This window comes from Lates calcarifer, linkage group LG19 (assembly GCF_001640805.2).
Source record: "Lates calcarifer isolate ASB-BC8 linkage group LG19, TLL_Latcal_v3, whole genome shotgun sequence".
Classification (NCBI taxonomy): domain Eukaryota; kingdom Metazoa; phylum Chordata; class Actinopteri; family Centropomidae; genus Lates; species Lates calcarifer.
Window position 1 is genome coordinate 14,045,282 of NC_066851.1, and position 14,689 is coordinate 14,059,970.

Consider the following 14,689-nt stretch of genomic DNA (forward strand, 5'->3'; position numbering starts at 1 on the left):
TTCTTTTAGCATGATTTAAAGTCATTCCCAGTTTTATATCATGCTTTCCTCTGCACAAATTACAAACAGGTCAGCCACAGTTAGAAATATTAAATTTAATTTTCATCTCTTTTCATTTCATAAAGAACCACAAACAATACAAATACAGGGAGCAAAGAAAATAAAGTGCAAATCCTTTGGTGTCAAATTAAAAAGGAATCACATCAGCATGATAGGCTGAGGTCCAGATGTTTCACAAAATATTTCTGTGGTCTCTTCACTCTACATGGTAAAAAATAAAATAAAATACAGTGACATTTTATAGATTTCTTAAACAAAAAACTAATCTAAAATAACCTGTGGGCAGAAGACAGACAGCACAATGCAAGGTAAACCACATTTAGTAAGGAATAATGTTGGTAAAAACAAATCTGTAATATCAACATATGTCCTGAACCATACTGGTAACCATTACACACATTCATCCTGTGTCATACTGTCTTTATCTTCTCTTATACTACACTAATTCTACATTTACTCATGAATCTACACAGTTCTCCTTAATACAGAAATGTACACACTTAAGACCAGCACTGTCCTTTACAGTCTTTCCTACGCACTTTCTTAATTGTGTTAGAAGTGATCAACAAAGAGTACAAACAGTAAGAAACTTACGGCATCTATACTCTGAACACTGACTGTAGCTAAAAAGCAACTCTTCACAGGAAAGCCTCAGTTTTCTGTCATGTGACATCCTTCATGCAAACCATTGTGTCTGTTTCTGGTACCATTTTGTTCATATTGTATATTTTTGTACAACAAAAGGACATTTTGTTTTCTGTGCCGTCACCGGCAGTGGCTCAGTTGGTGGAGATCAACGGCGACAACACTGGCGTCACGGATTGAGTTTCCACAGGATTCAGTCAGCACACAGTATGTGGTCACAGATGAAAACAACACATCAGTCAACGCCTGTTGTGAGACTACACCACAGTCTTGGTGCTATGTGTTTCCTATTGATGGAGTGTCATGTATGGTGACAACAGTGGATCCACTGGTAGTGCTGAAATGCTCTATGTGGTTTCCCTCTGCGCTGTTCAGCTCCACTCCGGTCAGCTGGAAACCATTCTCTGAGGCCTGGTTTGAATTGGTGACGCTGCCAGACACAGAGTTGACTCCCATGGTGCTCAGTGGCACGTTGCTCTGTACTGTGGATTGTGACATCTTCGGACGGGGTTTGGAGCCACCACTGGCTCCAAGGACTCTGGATGCATGTGTCCGCCTGGCAACAATGAGACCATGATGTTAAAACAAAACTCACACATCACTAACGTACTATCTGGTAGGACATTACTTAGTAAATTACCATGTAATGTTCAGTAAGTGTTTCTGTACTCAACAGTTCTTTAAATATCTTGCAGCCTTCTAATCTAATTTTGGTGGCAGACCGGTAACTTAAGCTGTATATTACAAAGATAATGGTATTAATACAGAAACAAAGATACCAAACACACCAGTCATCCAAAAAATGACAAAAAGAAGGGGAAAAGAAGATGAATAAGAAAGAAAATAACAGTAAATAGAAGAACACACACTGTACTTTCGGCTTGTGTTCCTGAGGCTAAAATGACATCTAACAGCTAAAGCTAAAGTTACCAGTTACTTTTCAGAGTAATACTTGACACACAAGACATACTGTCTTATAATATTTGATGAATTGTTATTTTGATAATTAAATCGACTTATAATTATCTAAAACTATGACCAGCTACAAAACAAAATGCATCTTCAAAACTACTTCTACTTAAAATATCTAACTACTGCAGACTGGGAACAACTACACTCCTCTCAGCCTTTATTTGACCCTTTCTAGGTTTAGAGACATGAACTGTGAAGCATTATAGGTCGGCAGTGTCCAACTTGCGTATCAGGACAACACAAGGGATTGTAAGATAAATAGAGTAAGAAAAAAACAGACCTCTGACTTTTCTCTAAACTATTAAAACTAAACAGTCTGTAAGGGGAATGTCCCTCTTTGGTTGTGAGTAAACACTGTGTCACTTCAAAAGGTTACACGCCAAAAAATTTGGGAATCACTATGAAAGATTGAATATGAATATGATGATATGGATGGTTGTTTTTATTAGTCTGTATAATTTCACAGATAGAGCCTAATAAAAAAGATGAAAAGCAGCAGCAGGTGTCTCGTCTTCCTTGAAGTCGATAAAAATAGCATCATTGTTGTTTCACGGCTCGTGACATTTAAAGTACGGGACTTGTCCTGTCTGACAGGAATGTGGCCTCACCTGTTGTATGTCTTCAGGATGATCAGTAGAATGGCAAGAATGATGATGATACCAATGACGATGACAGCGATCATAGCCCCAGAACCTGAGAGAGAGAGAGAGAGAGAGAGAGAGAGAGAGGAGAATGAGTGATCAACACGTTGAAAGCTTGTTTTTCAGACGTGTGCGTCTCCTTTGAAATTTGCATTTTTTTTAACACATTCCCTCTGCTCCTCATGGTGCAACTTATTTTGTGTATTCTCCAGAAGTAGTTGTGTGGTAGCTTAGCAACGGCATCACTCACAGGCAAACAGAACATGGCAAATATTTCCTATTAAATGCATGGGTGCCACTCCCTCACAAACCATCTAGATTAGACTGCATGACGCAATAAGTTGTTATTTCTGAGGCATGGCTTATCATATAATATGTTTTTGATCTGAATCTCAACCATAGGGGACACTCTTAAGATCTGGTGGTAGCACCAACAAACTTAAATCACATGGGGGTGCCTTCTCAATATGCAAGAAGGACAAAAGACAAACATGGGCAGATGCCCACACAAATCCTTACTCTGGATGAGTATTTGTTCTCTGGACTTTGTGATGGCGGTTGTATTTGAAGGTACTGTAGTGTTGGTCACAGGTGAGACAGTTGAAGCTTGCATCTTCAGCAATAATCTACAGAGACAAAAAAAAAAAAAAGTCAACTAAATACACACTGGAACCATGATTGAACTGCACTACATACACACAAGGATAAAACAGATTGAACAAGGAGACAAAAATAGAATGAAGAAACAATATGTGATTTAATTTGAAGACAAATTTGTCTGTGTAATGCAAAATAAAAACAGAACATGGGTGGCAGAGCAGGGGGAGTGGCACCAGTGAAGGAATAGTTTATAGAAACCACAGGAATGAGGATCCTCACCATGAAGCACGATGCTGACTTTACTAACACAGGACTGAAGTGCTGGCCAAATTACAGCTATCATCAAGACCTTTTTTAAACACACCTCGTATTGTATACTTAGTAGCAATCAAAGCAGCATGTCAGTACTTACGTCACCCATCACAGTGCAGCGACAAACCTCTTATTTCTCACCCATGTGACTGACCTGTGACCGACTGAAAGGACTTGACTGAACAAATGTGTGTTTGCTCTTCATCAGCTGGATTTACAATCACACAGCGGGTTTCCTAAGCAGGGTGACTCGCTAACACAATTTCCCACAATCTAAATTATTCCTTTAAAAATATCCTCACACATCAGTGAGCTGCACCACTGCAGTGAGTGCAGCATGTTCTTTCATTTCCATGAACATGAGCACTAGTTTATTTTGACTCAATCCTGCATACACCATTCTGATAAATACTCACTAGCGCACCAAACGTGTATCCATCCACAAATGAAAATAGTCCCTGACTGATGCACTTCTTAGTCCTGCTTGAGTAAAGTTTGCTGAAACCTATGGTGCTTAGCTGTTTTAGGGAACTATTAACCATTTTATAAAAAACAAAACTACAAATTTGTCATTGGTTTTTGATGTAAGGCATTAAAAAATCAAAAATGACACCAGCCTTATCCATTAAAGATTTTCTTCTCTGCAGTGTCATGTTTATGAACCCATCAGAAACATCTTTCTGTGTCTTTCTAGCACCTCTTCTCACTCAGTTTGGTCTTCTAACAGGAAAACTGCAGGTGAAGAAAGGTGGCACGCCCACACTCACCTACTGTTTAGTCATTCTACTGAACTTCTGCCATGAAATGTGAAACTTTATTGTGCCATACACCTCCTAAAAAAATGTTGTATTGATTTGATTTGCGTTCTTTTGATCATGACTCATATTATCATCCATCATGAACAATGCATATTCTTTGGTGTTGTAATCTAGATCTACATCTAATCTGCTGTGTTGCAATTGTTACGTGTCACGCGGAGATCCTCTGTCATTTAGGAGGATCCCTGATACTGTTCAGGAAACAATCTGCACGGAGCTGTAGGTCAGGGCTGTCCCTGTATTTGATACTTCCCCTAATACTCCTTTGCATGCTCAGGGGTGGAAACTCATGCAAACGTCGGAGGAAATAATTATAGCTGAAGTTGGTTTGTTTTTAAGATCCATAAAAAAACAATAAAATATAATCACATGTAGATTTATTGCAGTAATTTACACTGGACCTTTGTTTTAGAAATGTCACTGATGCTTCAGTTTCCACCTCTACCAGGCTAGAACTGCATGAACGTCATCATGGGAGTTCCTCATCCTTTTCACACGGTGTGACGTAAAACAAAGAGTGGATAAGGTGGTCACTGAGTCATTTAAGTGTGACTCAGATGTGTGGTCATCAATTAGAAGAGCATCATCTTTAATTATATCACCTGATTCATCACCATAGAATGCAAAGAAATATAGCTTGCCAATCTTTATCATTTTTGACTTCTGGAATAAGGGGTCGGTTTTCTTTTTGTGCTTCTTCACTTTAGTAACTCATTGAACAGCTTCAGTGACTAATCCTAAATTCATGCAGTGTGTAAACATGTCATTATTTCGACACACTGTCAGAGAAATTGACAGGCTTTGCAGTTGTGGTGGGTGTCTCATTTGGTTACAAAACGTTTAGATTGTGGGAGACGGAAGAAGACAGAGGCTTTGCATTAAAACATTGTTACAATTACGACGTGAGTGAGAGCTACGTCGCATTGTGTCTGCCAGGAGCGGAGCACAGCAGACACAATCAGAACAGGTGCTTCAAGCGGGCGAAATTTGCATTGGCTATAAAAAGCTGAAAACCCTGGCACACGGAAGAGCAGCCCCAGACACACAGAGCTCACCCCTCGCTGTCTTCTTTCTTCTCTGAGTTAGATTGACTGCTCTATTGATTACATTCAAATTCGCAATAAAGCATGCAAAACCGTCAGGTCCTACAGCATCACAACCTGTGAAGTTATCGCTGAACGTTGAGAACAAAATAAACCACCTGACTGACTTAATGAGAAGTTGTCGACAGACAACGACAAAAAGATATTAAAAACTTCACTGTTATATTTCAGGTATGTTGCTGGCGCCTCTTATAATAAATGAAAAAGTGGGAAAAGTGGGAAGAACACCTGGCTGCTGAAAAAAACACTTACACATTTTCTCTTCTCTCTTTCACACACACACACACACACACACACACACACACACACACACACACACAGTAGCCCACTTATTTTCTGCCACAGGTACTGCCACATAGATGTGAAGATTGATACCTCTCTCATGACTGTACAGCAAGTGAAGGTGGAGCCAACAGCTGGTTGATGTAGTGTAAAGACTAGAAACAGCTGGCTGGCTCTGTCCAAATTTAACAAAAATGAACCTACCAGCACCATTACAGCTCACCAGCCACGTACTGTATTTACAATGAGAGTGGTATCAATCTGTTCATGTAACTCTTGGCAAGAAAATGAATATTTTGTATTTCGTATAAGTTGTACATTCTTAACCACTTCAGCTCACACAGGTTATGAGATTAGATTTCTCTTTCAGGCTCCTTTTTGAATGATTATCTGGATCTAGTGTTTCGGTGAGTAATGTATGGATAAATACAGTGGCTTGTGTACATAACTTTAACCATTAATGGAGCGTAAAAAATGTACATTTCACCTAGAGGCTGTGATATGCTGAAAGTGCTGGGATAGGGCCATTTATAGCCCTATATATCTGACGGCCATCATGAGACTGATAGAGCATTTCCTCTAACAAAGTCATAATTTATAGAACATATTCCTCAAACTAGGATGTTGACATTTTCTCACTGAGATGCGATGAGAACTCTGAGTTTTAATCACAGGCTGACAACAGACTGGAAGCCAGTGCTCAATACATGTGTGTATTGTACGTCTTATCCAGCTTCCTGCTCTATGGCAAATATTACACAACCAACTCTCAGTGTTGACATACTATTAAGCATAGAGATTAGTAATGACATATATCATGTTTGGTGTTTGCAGAGGTGACAGCTTCTGATAAGTGGCTAACTGATCATATACTGTATGAGGTTGGTAACACCACTGCTTTGGTACCATGGTGGAGAATACAGTATACTGTTGATGTTGGCAACTATAGCTGTTGCTTAAAGGACTTTGCACTATAAGAACAATATGGCGTTAAACGATGTGAATTTATGTTTGCCTTTATTTACAGAGCAGTTACAGGCCTTCTATACCTGAATTTATAGGGACAATCAGTTGTTTAAATGTAGACTAAATATAAATATATAAAGATTTCAGATTTAACAAGCTAAATGAAGAATTCAGACATTAAATCCAAGCAAAGACACATGTGAAGACATCAATTTACTAAATAAAACAGACCTGCTTCGACTTACACAAGATGGACTTTGTAACCTTGTGCTGATACATTTAAGTTATATATTGTTCATAGTGTTGTAATTCTGGTAGAAACTATTGTATCTACATTTAGCAAGTTTAATTATATATAATTATTTGTTTTTCATACTGTTTATTTTTGGCATAATACAGGATCATGTCTTGTGTAGTTAACCTGATGATTGATAAACTGTCTTCCTCTTATAATAAAAAGGTTTATATGATCATATCAAAAAATCCTACTTACTAAAAGAAAGTTTTTAGCATTACTTTAATCAAATTACTGCCCAACCTTTAGTGATTAATTTACATAAAAAAACAAGCTGTCCTATAAGGAAACATTATTTTGTGCAACATTTGAAGCTCAGTTTTAACTGTGACAGTCCAACAGACTTTGAGTTTGAGTTTAGACCTAGCTACTCGATTAAGGTTATCTGCTCTGCATTGTGGTCATAGTGGCAGAGCTGCCTCTGTAGATGGCATCACTGCTGTCTCAGAACAAAAACTGTCTTGGCCAGCACAACACAATTCTGCCAGGGATTATGTGTACCAGCTCTTGTCAGAAAGAGGTGAGGGCATGACTGGAGCGAGCAAAAGATAGACAGATATTCTTTATTGTCCCAGGAGGGAGATTTGTTTTGCAGCCTACACATGTTCTAGCAAAGCTAAACCTTTACTATCTGTCAATATCAGACTGCTGCAGGAGCACACAGTTGCTGTAACTAAGGCAAGATGCCGATTTGAATATTTAGCCGATTCTTTAACAAAAGCATGGTTTCTGGTTAGAAAATCACTGGCTTCTTGATGGTATGCAAATGACGTACAGTATGTAACTGTAGCCCTGACAAATGCTGGCGTTTCATCCGTGATGGGTGGGTGTGTCAGTTCCCACAGAACGGGGTGTGCTGAAGTGGGTAAATCATCGGACTGATTGCAGGCTAGATTTAGTTGTAGGTTTGGTGTGGCACAGGTCATCTAAGGATCACAAGAGCGTTTACCTGAGGAAACACCTACAGTTAACACACCTTGTATTCCAATACGTAACTAACCCATACACTGATCACCATCGTACAGCCAGGTCATGATTTCATGACTTCAACCAGACTTCCTGGAATGCAGACACTTTGTGCTTGGCACTGGATTAATAGCACATACCTCTCATGGCCAAGTCTTACGCATGAACATAAACTAATGAAGACCTGCATAAAAGATGTTCCTATTAAGCCTGTGGTGAAAAGAAAATCATCTCACTTTACTGGCTAAGTACATTTTTACATACAAAAAGTTTCCACTGCCTTAAACCTCTCCTAGATTTTTAAGTGAGGAGGAGGAGGCATCTATACTTTCTAGCACAAACCTACATAGATATTGTATTCACTCCGCATATCCATCATTGAAAAAGGGCAATATGTGAAAGATGTCTGACTGAGATGATGTCTTGATGTCTAAATCAGCCAAAAGAAACACTTGTATGGCTGGACTGACTCCTGAGGAAATCCAACATGGAGGGACTGGCAGTGTAACAATGTCTAGTGTTCACCAGTTGCTTTAAGAACACCCTGCTCTGTGGTTCGTTGTAACAAACACAGCACAACATCAGACTCAACAGCTAGCTTGCAAATTAACCAAACACAGCAGCATCGTTAACCTTTAGTTAGTCACCTACTGACTTGAAAAATGCTGAGTCACATTCTTTATTGTCACAATGAGGGAAGGGAAATGTATTAGGGAAATTCAAATGTGACTGCTAGTAAAGCCCAGTGGCTTAGTCAACAACAATAGGAGGTAATAAGTTCAAAATGTGACAAAGAATTGGTAGAGACCAACATCTACATGAAACTCTTTGTGTAATAGATGCAGATTTAAACCCACACTTCAAGGATGTGATAGACTTTATGTGTGATTTTATATATGTACAATTTCTATCAATCAACACTTAAATTCACTGATTTTTAGCTCATTCGGTGTATATTGTTAGCATGACAGCAAGAGTTAATGTTTATCTCAGTGTCACAGTGCATCCATGTCAAAGGTACAGAGGATACAGGAACTAATGGGTTATTTATCATTTCGATAGATTGCTCTTGTTCCTTTAATTTGGCTATACTTTATGGGGGCAAAGGAATTTGACGTCTGTATCTTCTTCACTGCAATAATAGTTTGTTTGTTGTTCTACAAATTGCAGCCATTCACCTACGCTGCAGATTCAATATCCTTTCTTCCACCCTCAGTAAACAAATCATTTATTGGTCTGTTCAGAGAGTGGACTCTCAACACAGAACAGGAACCATTCAGTTCCCTCTGTTTTATATGAGGAAACAAACCAGACAAAGTTGTTTACCGGCTCGACTTTTCCTCCCTCCGCACGTGTTCGTCCACACAGCAAGAGCAACACAGTCTCCTGCGCACACGTTCGTAAACACATTCAAAGCATGACCTTCATCAAATGACGGTCCGAGTCAATATTTGAGCAGTCAATTTGAAGCGGGTTAATAAGACGCAGGTGGAGCTATTAGTTCGGCTCTCCCTGGAAGAGCAGGCATGCAGTGTGAAGTCACAGCAGAGAGGTCATCTGTATCACGTCAGATATAAACCTCCCATATCACTTGTTTTCCAGATGTCACATTAAAGAGGGATTTAACTATGACTTTTATTGACCTCAATCAGTCACCAAGGGATTTGTAGCAGCACTGACAGTCTTTGGCGCGGTGTACAGTCGCCTGTCATTGAGGTAAATGATGAAGTATCAGAGATTTAAAAAAGCTAATTAAAAAATGTGTGCAGTAAGGAGGTAATATATCACAATTGTGTTTTGGCTAATAGTGTGAGAGTGGGTTTTGGCAGCCACAAAGACACAGCAGAAGTACTGTTAAGTCGTGGACATTATCAATAAACTCAACGTGTTGTAGTGAAGGTATAGGCTACATTGTCCCTGACAAATTACAGTAGGAAAAAGTGTAGATTTTATTGTGCAGCTGTCATCCAGATACCAAATTCAACTAGAAAAAGTATGAATTTTAAAATGAATCAGGACCAAAGAAAACCACTTTGTCACAGGGGTACAGTACAATAGGTTTGCACAACAGCTTCTTAGCTTACAGTGTTTTGTTCCCGCAGTTATGAAAGGCATGACAAATGGATATTTTTAGAAAGGCAACAAAAATAAAAATGCTGTGGTGAGATGGCGGAAACATGCCATTACTCAAGTCAGTCCTTTTTAAAAAAGGCTTGGATTGATCCAGTCATTGCCTAAAGTGGTGATTGACTGGTGACACAAAAGACTAGAAATAAAGTGAAAGGTGCTCACTAATATTGTTCCAATTAAATCAGTTTCACTCCTCAAATATTAACACGGTGGTCACGTTCACATCGCAGTGTGTCTGGCTATTCTGGCTCCTCATCACGAGTATTATAATCCAATAATAGGACCAGTATTTTTACTTTATACCAAATCAAATGACAAAAATTAGGTTAATCAGAATAAAGTTTCCTTTGGGCTAGCCCTTAAAACTGTATTACATTATCTAACATTACCGCTTCAGTGTGTTTCAGAGTGTGAATCCCACAGCTGCTGATGAGCACTGGATAACAGATTTTGACTTTTGCATCTGGAAATACTTCCATTCCTTTATTTTTTTTCTTTTTCTATTTTAACCTCAATCTTGCTTGCTGGTATGTACATTACAGAATGCTTTAAACCATGCTTATCAGAGTTAAAAAAGATAACAAAAGAAACAACATACTTATTGTCTACTGAGCCAGCCAGAGGACTATTTTCTTTTTCGTGGGAAAATGGCCACTTCATTCCGACTTCTCAGACAGGGTTGGGTTGTGGTGATGACTGAGACCAAGAAACCAGTTTCATCACTGAAATGAGCTGATATCATATTATGAAACCTGGATAATGGGAATAGCTTGAATATTGCTCTTGGGCACACTGGTATGTTTTTATGTCCTTTTGGTTTTTACGCTTTGGGAGTTTAAATTAATCTTTTTACATTTGTCTTTTTGTCTCAAATAACTAGATGATAAAAATCGAAACATACAACTTTACCAAACATTCAGTGTAAAGTGGCCACTGTGCCAATGACATTTTATAATGGTCCAAACTGGACCTTGAGCCTATTTCTACTTAAGCAGTTTAGGTGCTGCTTTGTAAACAAAGTCAGTAACCTTGACAAGAATGACTGTAGCCTGAATTAATGAGCGAAGAGGAGCAAAATGCACTAGAACAACAGGTAACCTTTCTATTCTTACAACTCCCTCCGGTCCAAATAAACTGCGAGTCATACTCAATACAAAGTCTAGACAAAGCTACAGGTCAAAAATGAAAAGATACATCACCATCATTCCACTTACATCACATGCAAACTGATTATGTTGAGCTTTGAATTAGCGCAGCAGTACTATACAAACAGCAGTAATATTTTCCTACAACGTAGTGGCAACTGATGAGATGATAAGTGCAGCTGTTCCATCAAACGGTCACTTATCAATAGGAGATTCACAGGCAGATAGTGATGGAAAGCTGAAACTGAATCTTCCTGACTCAGACGTAAATCTGTGCCGCTCCACTGGTTTGACAGTAACAGTAGATTTATAAATCCGAGAGCTCTATGGAATGTGAGCTATTCCCTTTCACCCGAGACTCACCTGCTGTCTCACCATGTTGTCTGGGGGAACCCACATTCTCTCTCAGACACACACACGCACACACACACACACACAAACAGACACGCACACACATAGATAAACAGATCTCTGAAAAATGACTCACAACCACAAGTGACAAAGTTTAGGTGGAAACTTCAAATCTACCAAGAGAAAGCAGTCAAAAGCAGTGATTAGCCTTGTGACTTACCTAACCGTCTACTCTTTGATTTCAGCCCAAGTCTTCTCCAGATGAGAGCCTGAGCAGCGCAGAGCCCCCTCCCTCAGCTGACTGAGGGGGGCATAGTCCACCGGTGGAGGGCTGACAGTCACAGCAGGTTCGGGGAGGGAGACTCGAGGGAGTAGAAGAGTGTGTGAGCTACTCCAGGAGAGAAATAGTCCCAGGTGCTGCTAAAGTGACAGTCCCACAGGTAAAAACAGACGGGACAGACAAAAACACAGGACAAAAGAGTTTTAAAAACAAGCAGGGATTCCTGTGTGTGTGTGGTTTGTGTGTAGGAATCAGAATGTTTATGTGAGGAGGAGGAGGGAAGTGAGGAGAAGGAGGAGGAGGCTCCAGGCTTGCTCACCCGCTGCTCCTCGCTGAGAGTAATAATCTCAGGCAGCTGGTTTTTCAGGTCCTTCCGCCTGGCCCTTAGGCGTGTCGCAGCCGCTGACCAAAAAAAACGAGGATCCTCTCCAGAGTTGTCTGGTCTACTCAGCTCTCACCATGACTACTGCCTCTCAAAATCAGTCTGTCTGCATCTGATGGGATGGCTCCTATGAAGTATAGAGGGTGTAGAATTTTGTCAAAGAAGAAAAAAATAACACCTCATATTTTAAAAGCCAGGGCAAATCCTATAATTTTGGGTGTGTGCACCTGCCATGAAAAACAATCTAATCATTACCTCATATTTATGGAGAATTATAACAACAAGTGTGTGCATGTTCTGTGTTATTGTGTACACAAAGTATGTGGTTTCAATGTTATCACAAATCCCTTCATGTTTGCATGAATGTGTTTTATGTATGTAGTTGAAAATTAACTATGTGAATTACAGCACTTGTTCAAAGGGTGCTGGGTGTGTTTGCAGAAAAGACACACTTGTGTGTAATAGCCTTTTCTTTTCTTTTTTTTTCTGTTATAAAGAAACAAGCACTTTCAAGAACTTGGCAACATTTATATGAAAGTTGTCCGCTGAACAAACAAAACGTTCTTACTCACAATAATTTGCTCATCTTTCCTCCTGTGACACACTTGCCCTGGTAGTCTTTCCCCAGACTGAACCAACAAGTCATCTTGATCGAGCCTCATGTTACCTCCTGGGGCTAGGTGGTGACCACGACTATAAAGCAAGGCAGTGTTGTGCCTTTGTGAGAAAGTGTAACTAAACTTAATTTGGGCAGACACACATTGTTCTGCTTCACCCAATGGGCTCAAATTGCTGTTTACAGTCTTCATACGTGCACAGCTGCACTGGTGTCCCCACATGTCCCTGCATTTAGCTGAGGTGGATGACCATTATATAAATCTAAAAGCTGGAGGTCAAATTTCATAGAGAAGAATACATCTTTCATAATGGCACCCTGGCATTGTGTTGGTTTCAGTCCAGTGCAAATATTGTCAGCACCCTGTGTGCTAAAATCATTTGATTTCACTGAGGGTGAAACAACAGGTGCATTGCATGGACAGGTGAAGAATAAATCAGCTTAATAATAATGTGATTACTTATTAATCAAATCTAATAAAAAAAGTTTGTTATGTCTCTTTCTCCTATTCGACTTTTTCTAAAGTCTCTAGATCTGTGTATTCTGTCATAGTTTTTTTTAAATCTATGAGGCATAAAGGCTGTGTTTACCAGAAAATTACCAATTCTTGTATATAGTTTATGAACTGATGATTAAAATGATATCACCTACCTGTTGGATTAATTGTTGTTAATTGTCTAGAGGATTGTTTACAACATGACTAGCTAGTGGCTCTGTGAGGCTGTACTTAGGCACAGTAGCTAAATGCTAATGTCAGCATGCTAACCACAGCCGTGATGCTAACATGCTCACAATGACATAGCTAACACATTGATGTTAGGCAGGTGTAACCTTTATCAAGACCACCATCTTAGTTTAGCGTGTTAGCATGCTAATAGGTGCTGGATAGCACTTTACACAAAGTACAGCTCATTAGTTTTTCAAGCCACAAAACAATCACAAACCAAAGAACTGAACAAATAGAACTTTTGACCACAACAAAGTTAGGTTTATCCTCTGGTGACCACAAATATCCATAACTTACCACATTTCATGACAAACTATTTTATTGTTGTTGATTGTTGATTTCAGTTTGGACCAAAGTCATGGAGTGACTGATCATGTCATCCTCAAGCCATGGTTATAGTATGGCTAAAAATTCACTAGATTTTGAACCTGAGGTTGTTTAGCAATGTTATAATCTTTAAACACCACAAGACATTAAATTACCTTTGAAATATAATATAAAACAAAACAGTAGGTTTTCCATTCACCTTACCTATTATTATTATTATTATTAATCTCTTTTTCCTCCCTGTTTTGCTATGTTATGTTTGGCACAAGAATTTCCTTCAGGACTGATAAAAGTCTTCACTAACTTCACCTACATTACTTTTTTGTTTTGGGTTTAATGTTTGAATTCAGTCAAAAATAAACCCATTACACAGTTTCTGTTGAGTCCAGCATGTGTACTCTCAAGGACCCACTTTACTACTATTACTTAAAAAAAAGAAAAAAAAAAGGATCACTACTGTCAACTCATGACTAATGCATCACTTCAGATTCCTGTGTGAGCAACTGAGACATTTGTGCTGTGTAACTCTGGAGAGTTCCTTTAGAGGAATATGGAGGTACTGGCCCCATTAACACCCATGAGGGCCACGTTAACCTGATCTGTTCCCCTAAGGTGCACACACATTATCACGTTCAACAGTGAGGGTCATTGTGAAGAGGAATTCCCCAATCCCTGCACCGTGAAGAGAGAGCTTTTTGTGTCATGGAGAAGAAGATGGGGGAGGTGCAGAGCATGTCTCATCTCACAGATATAACTCAGTCCTTTCCACCTGCAAAATAAGTCGTTAACTGTTTTGCCTCCATAGACCATTAAGTATGTCAGTGGTGACACAGGTAACCTTGCATGACCTTGCATGTTCTACCTGCTTTGAACATGTAGAGTTTTGGGCAGACTAAGACAAAGTCATTCGCATTTTCTTGCTAAATTTTTTCACCCCCTCCTTTGTGAGCAAACCTGCACTTGCAAAACACCTTTTGTGAAATCAGACATAACATTTTGGCTTTGTTGTTTTTCTCTCCTCACACAATAATGAAATGCGGTTTGTCAGAGAGAAATCTATTGTTACAGGAT

The 14,689-nt window shown here is 39.2% G+C and overlaps 1 protein-coding gene across 1 annotated transcript; it reads right to left on the reverse strand.

The window, feature by feature from the left end:
• Nucleotides 1-312: 312 nt before the first annotated feature.
• ncmap (non-compact myelin associated protein) lies at nt 313-12,069 on the reverse strand. Its single transcript, XM_018663385.2, has 5 exons — nt 11,886-12,069; nt 11,507-11,703; nt 2,838-2,944; nt 2,286-2,370; nt 313-1,261 (listed from the first exon to the last, which is right to left on the reverse strand). The coding sequence occupies exons 3-5, from the start codon at nt 2,929-2,931 to the stop codon at nt 982-984; spliced, it is 459 nt and encodes a 152-aa protein (XP_018518901.1). The 5' UTR covers nt 2,932-2,944; nt 11,507-11,703; nt 11,886-12,069; the 3' UTR covers nt 313-981.
• Between the last annotated feature and the right edge of the window lie 2,620 nt (nt 12,070-14,689).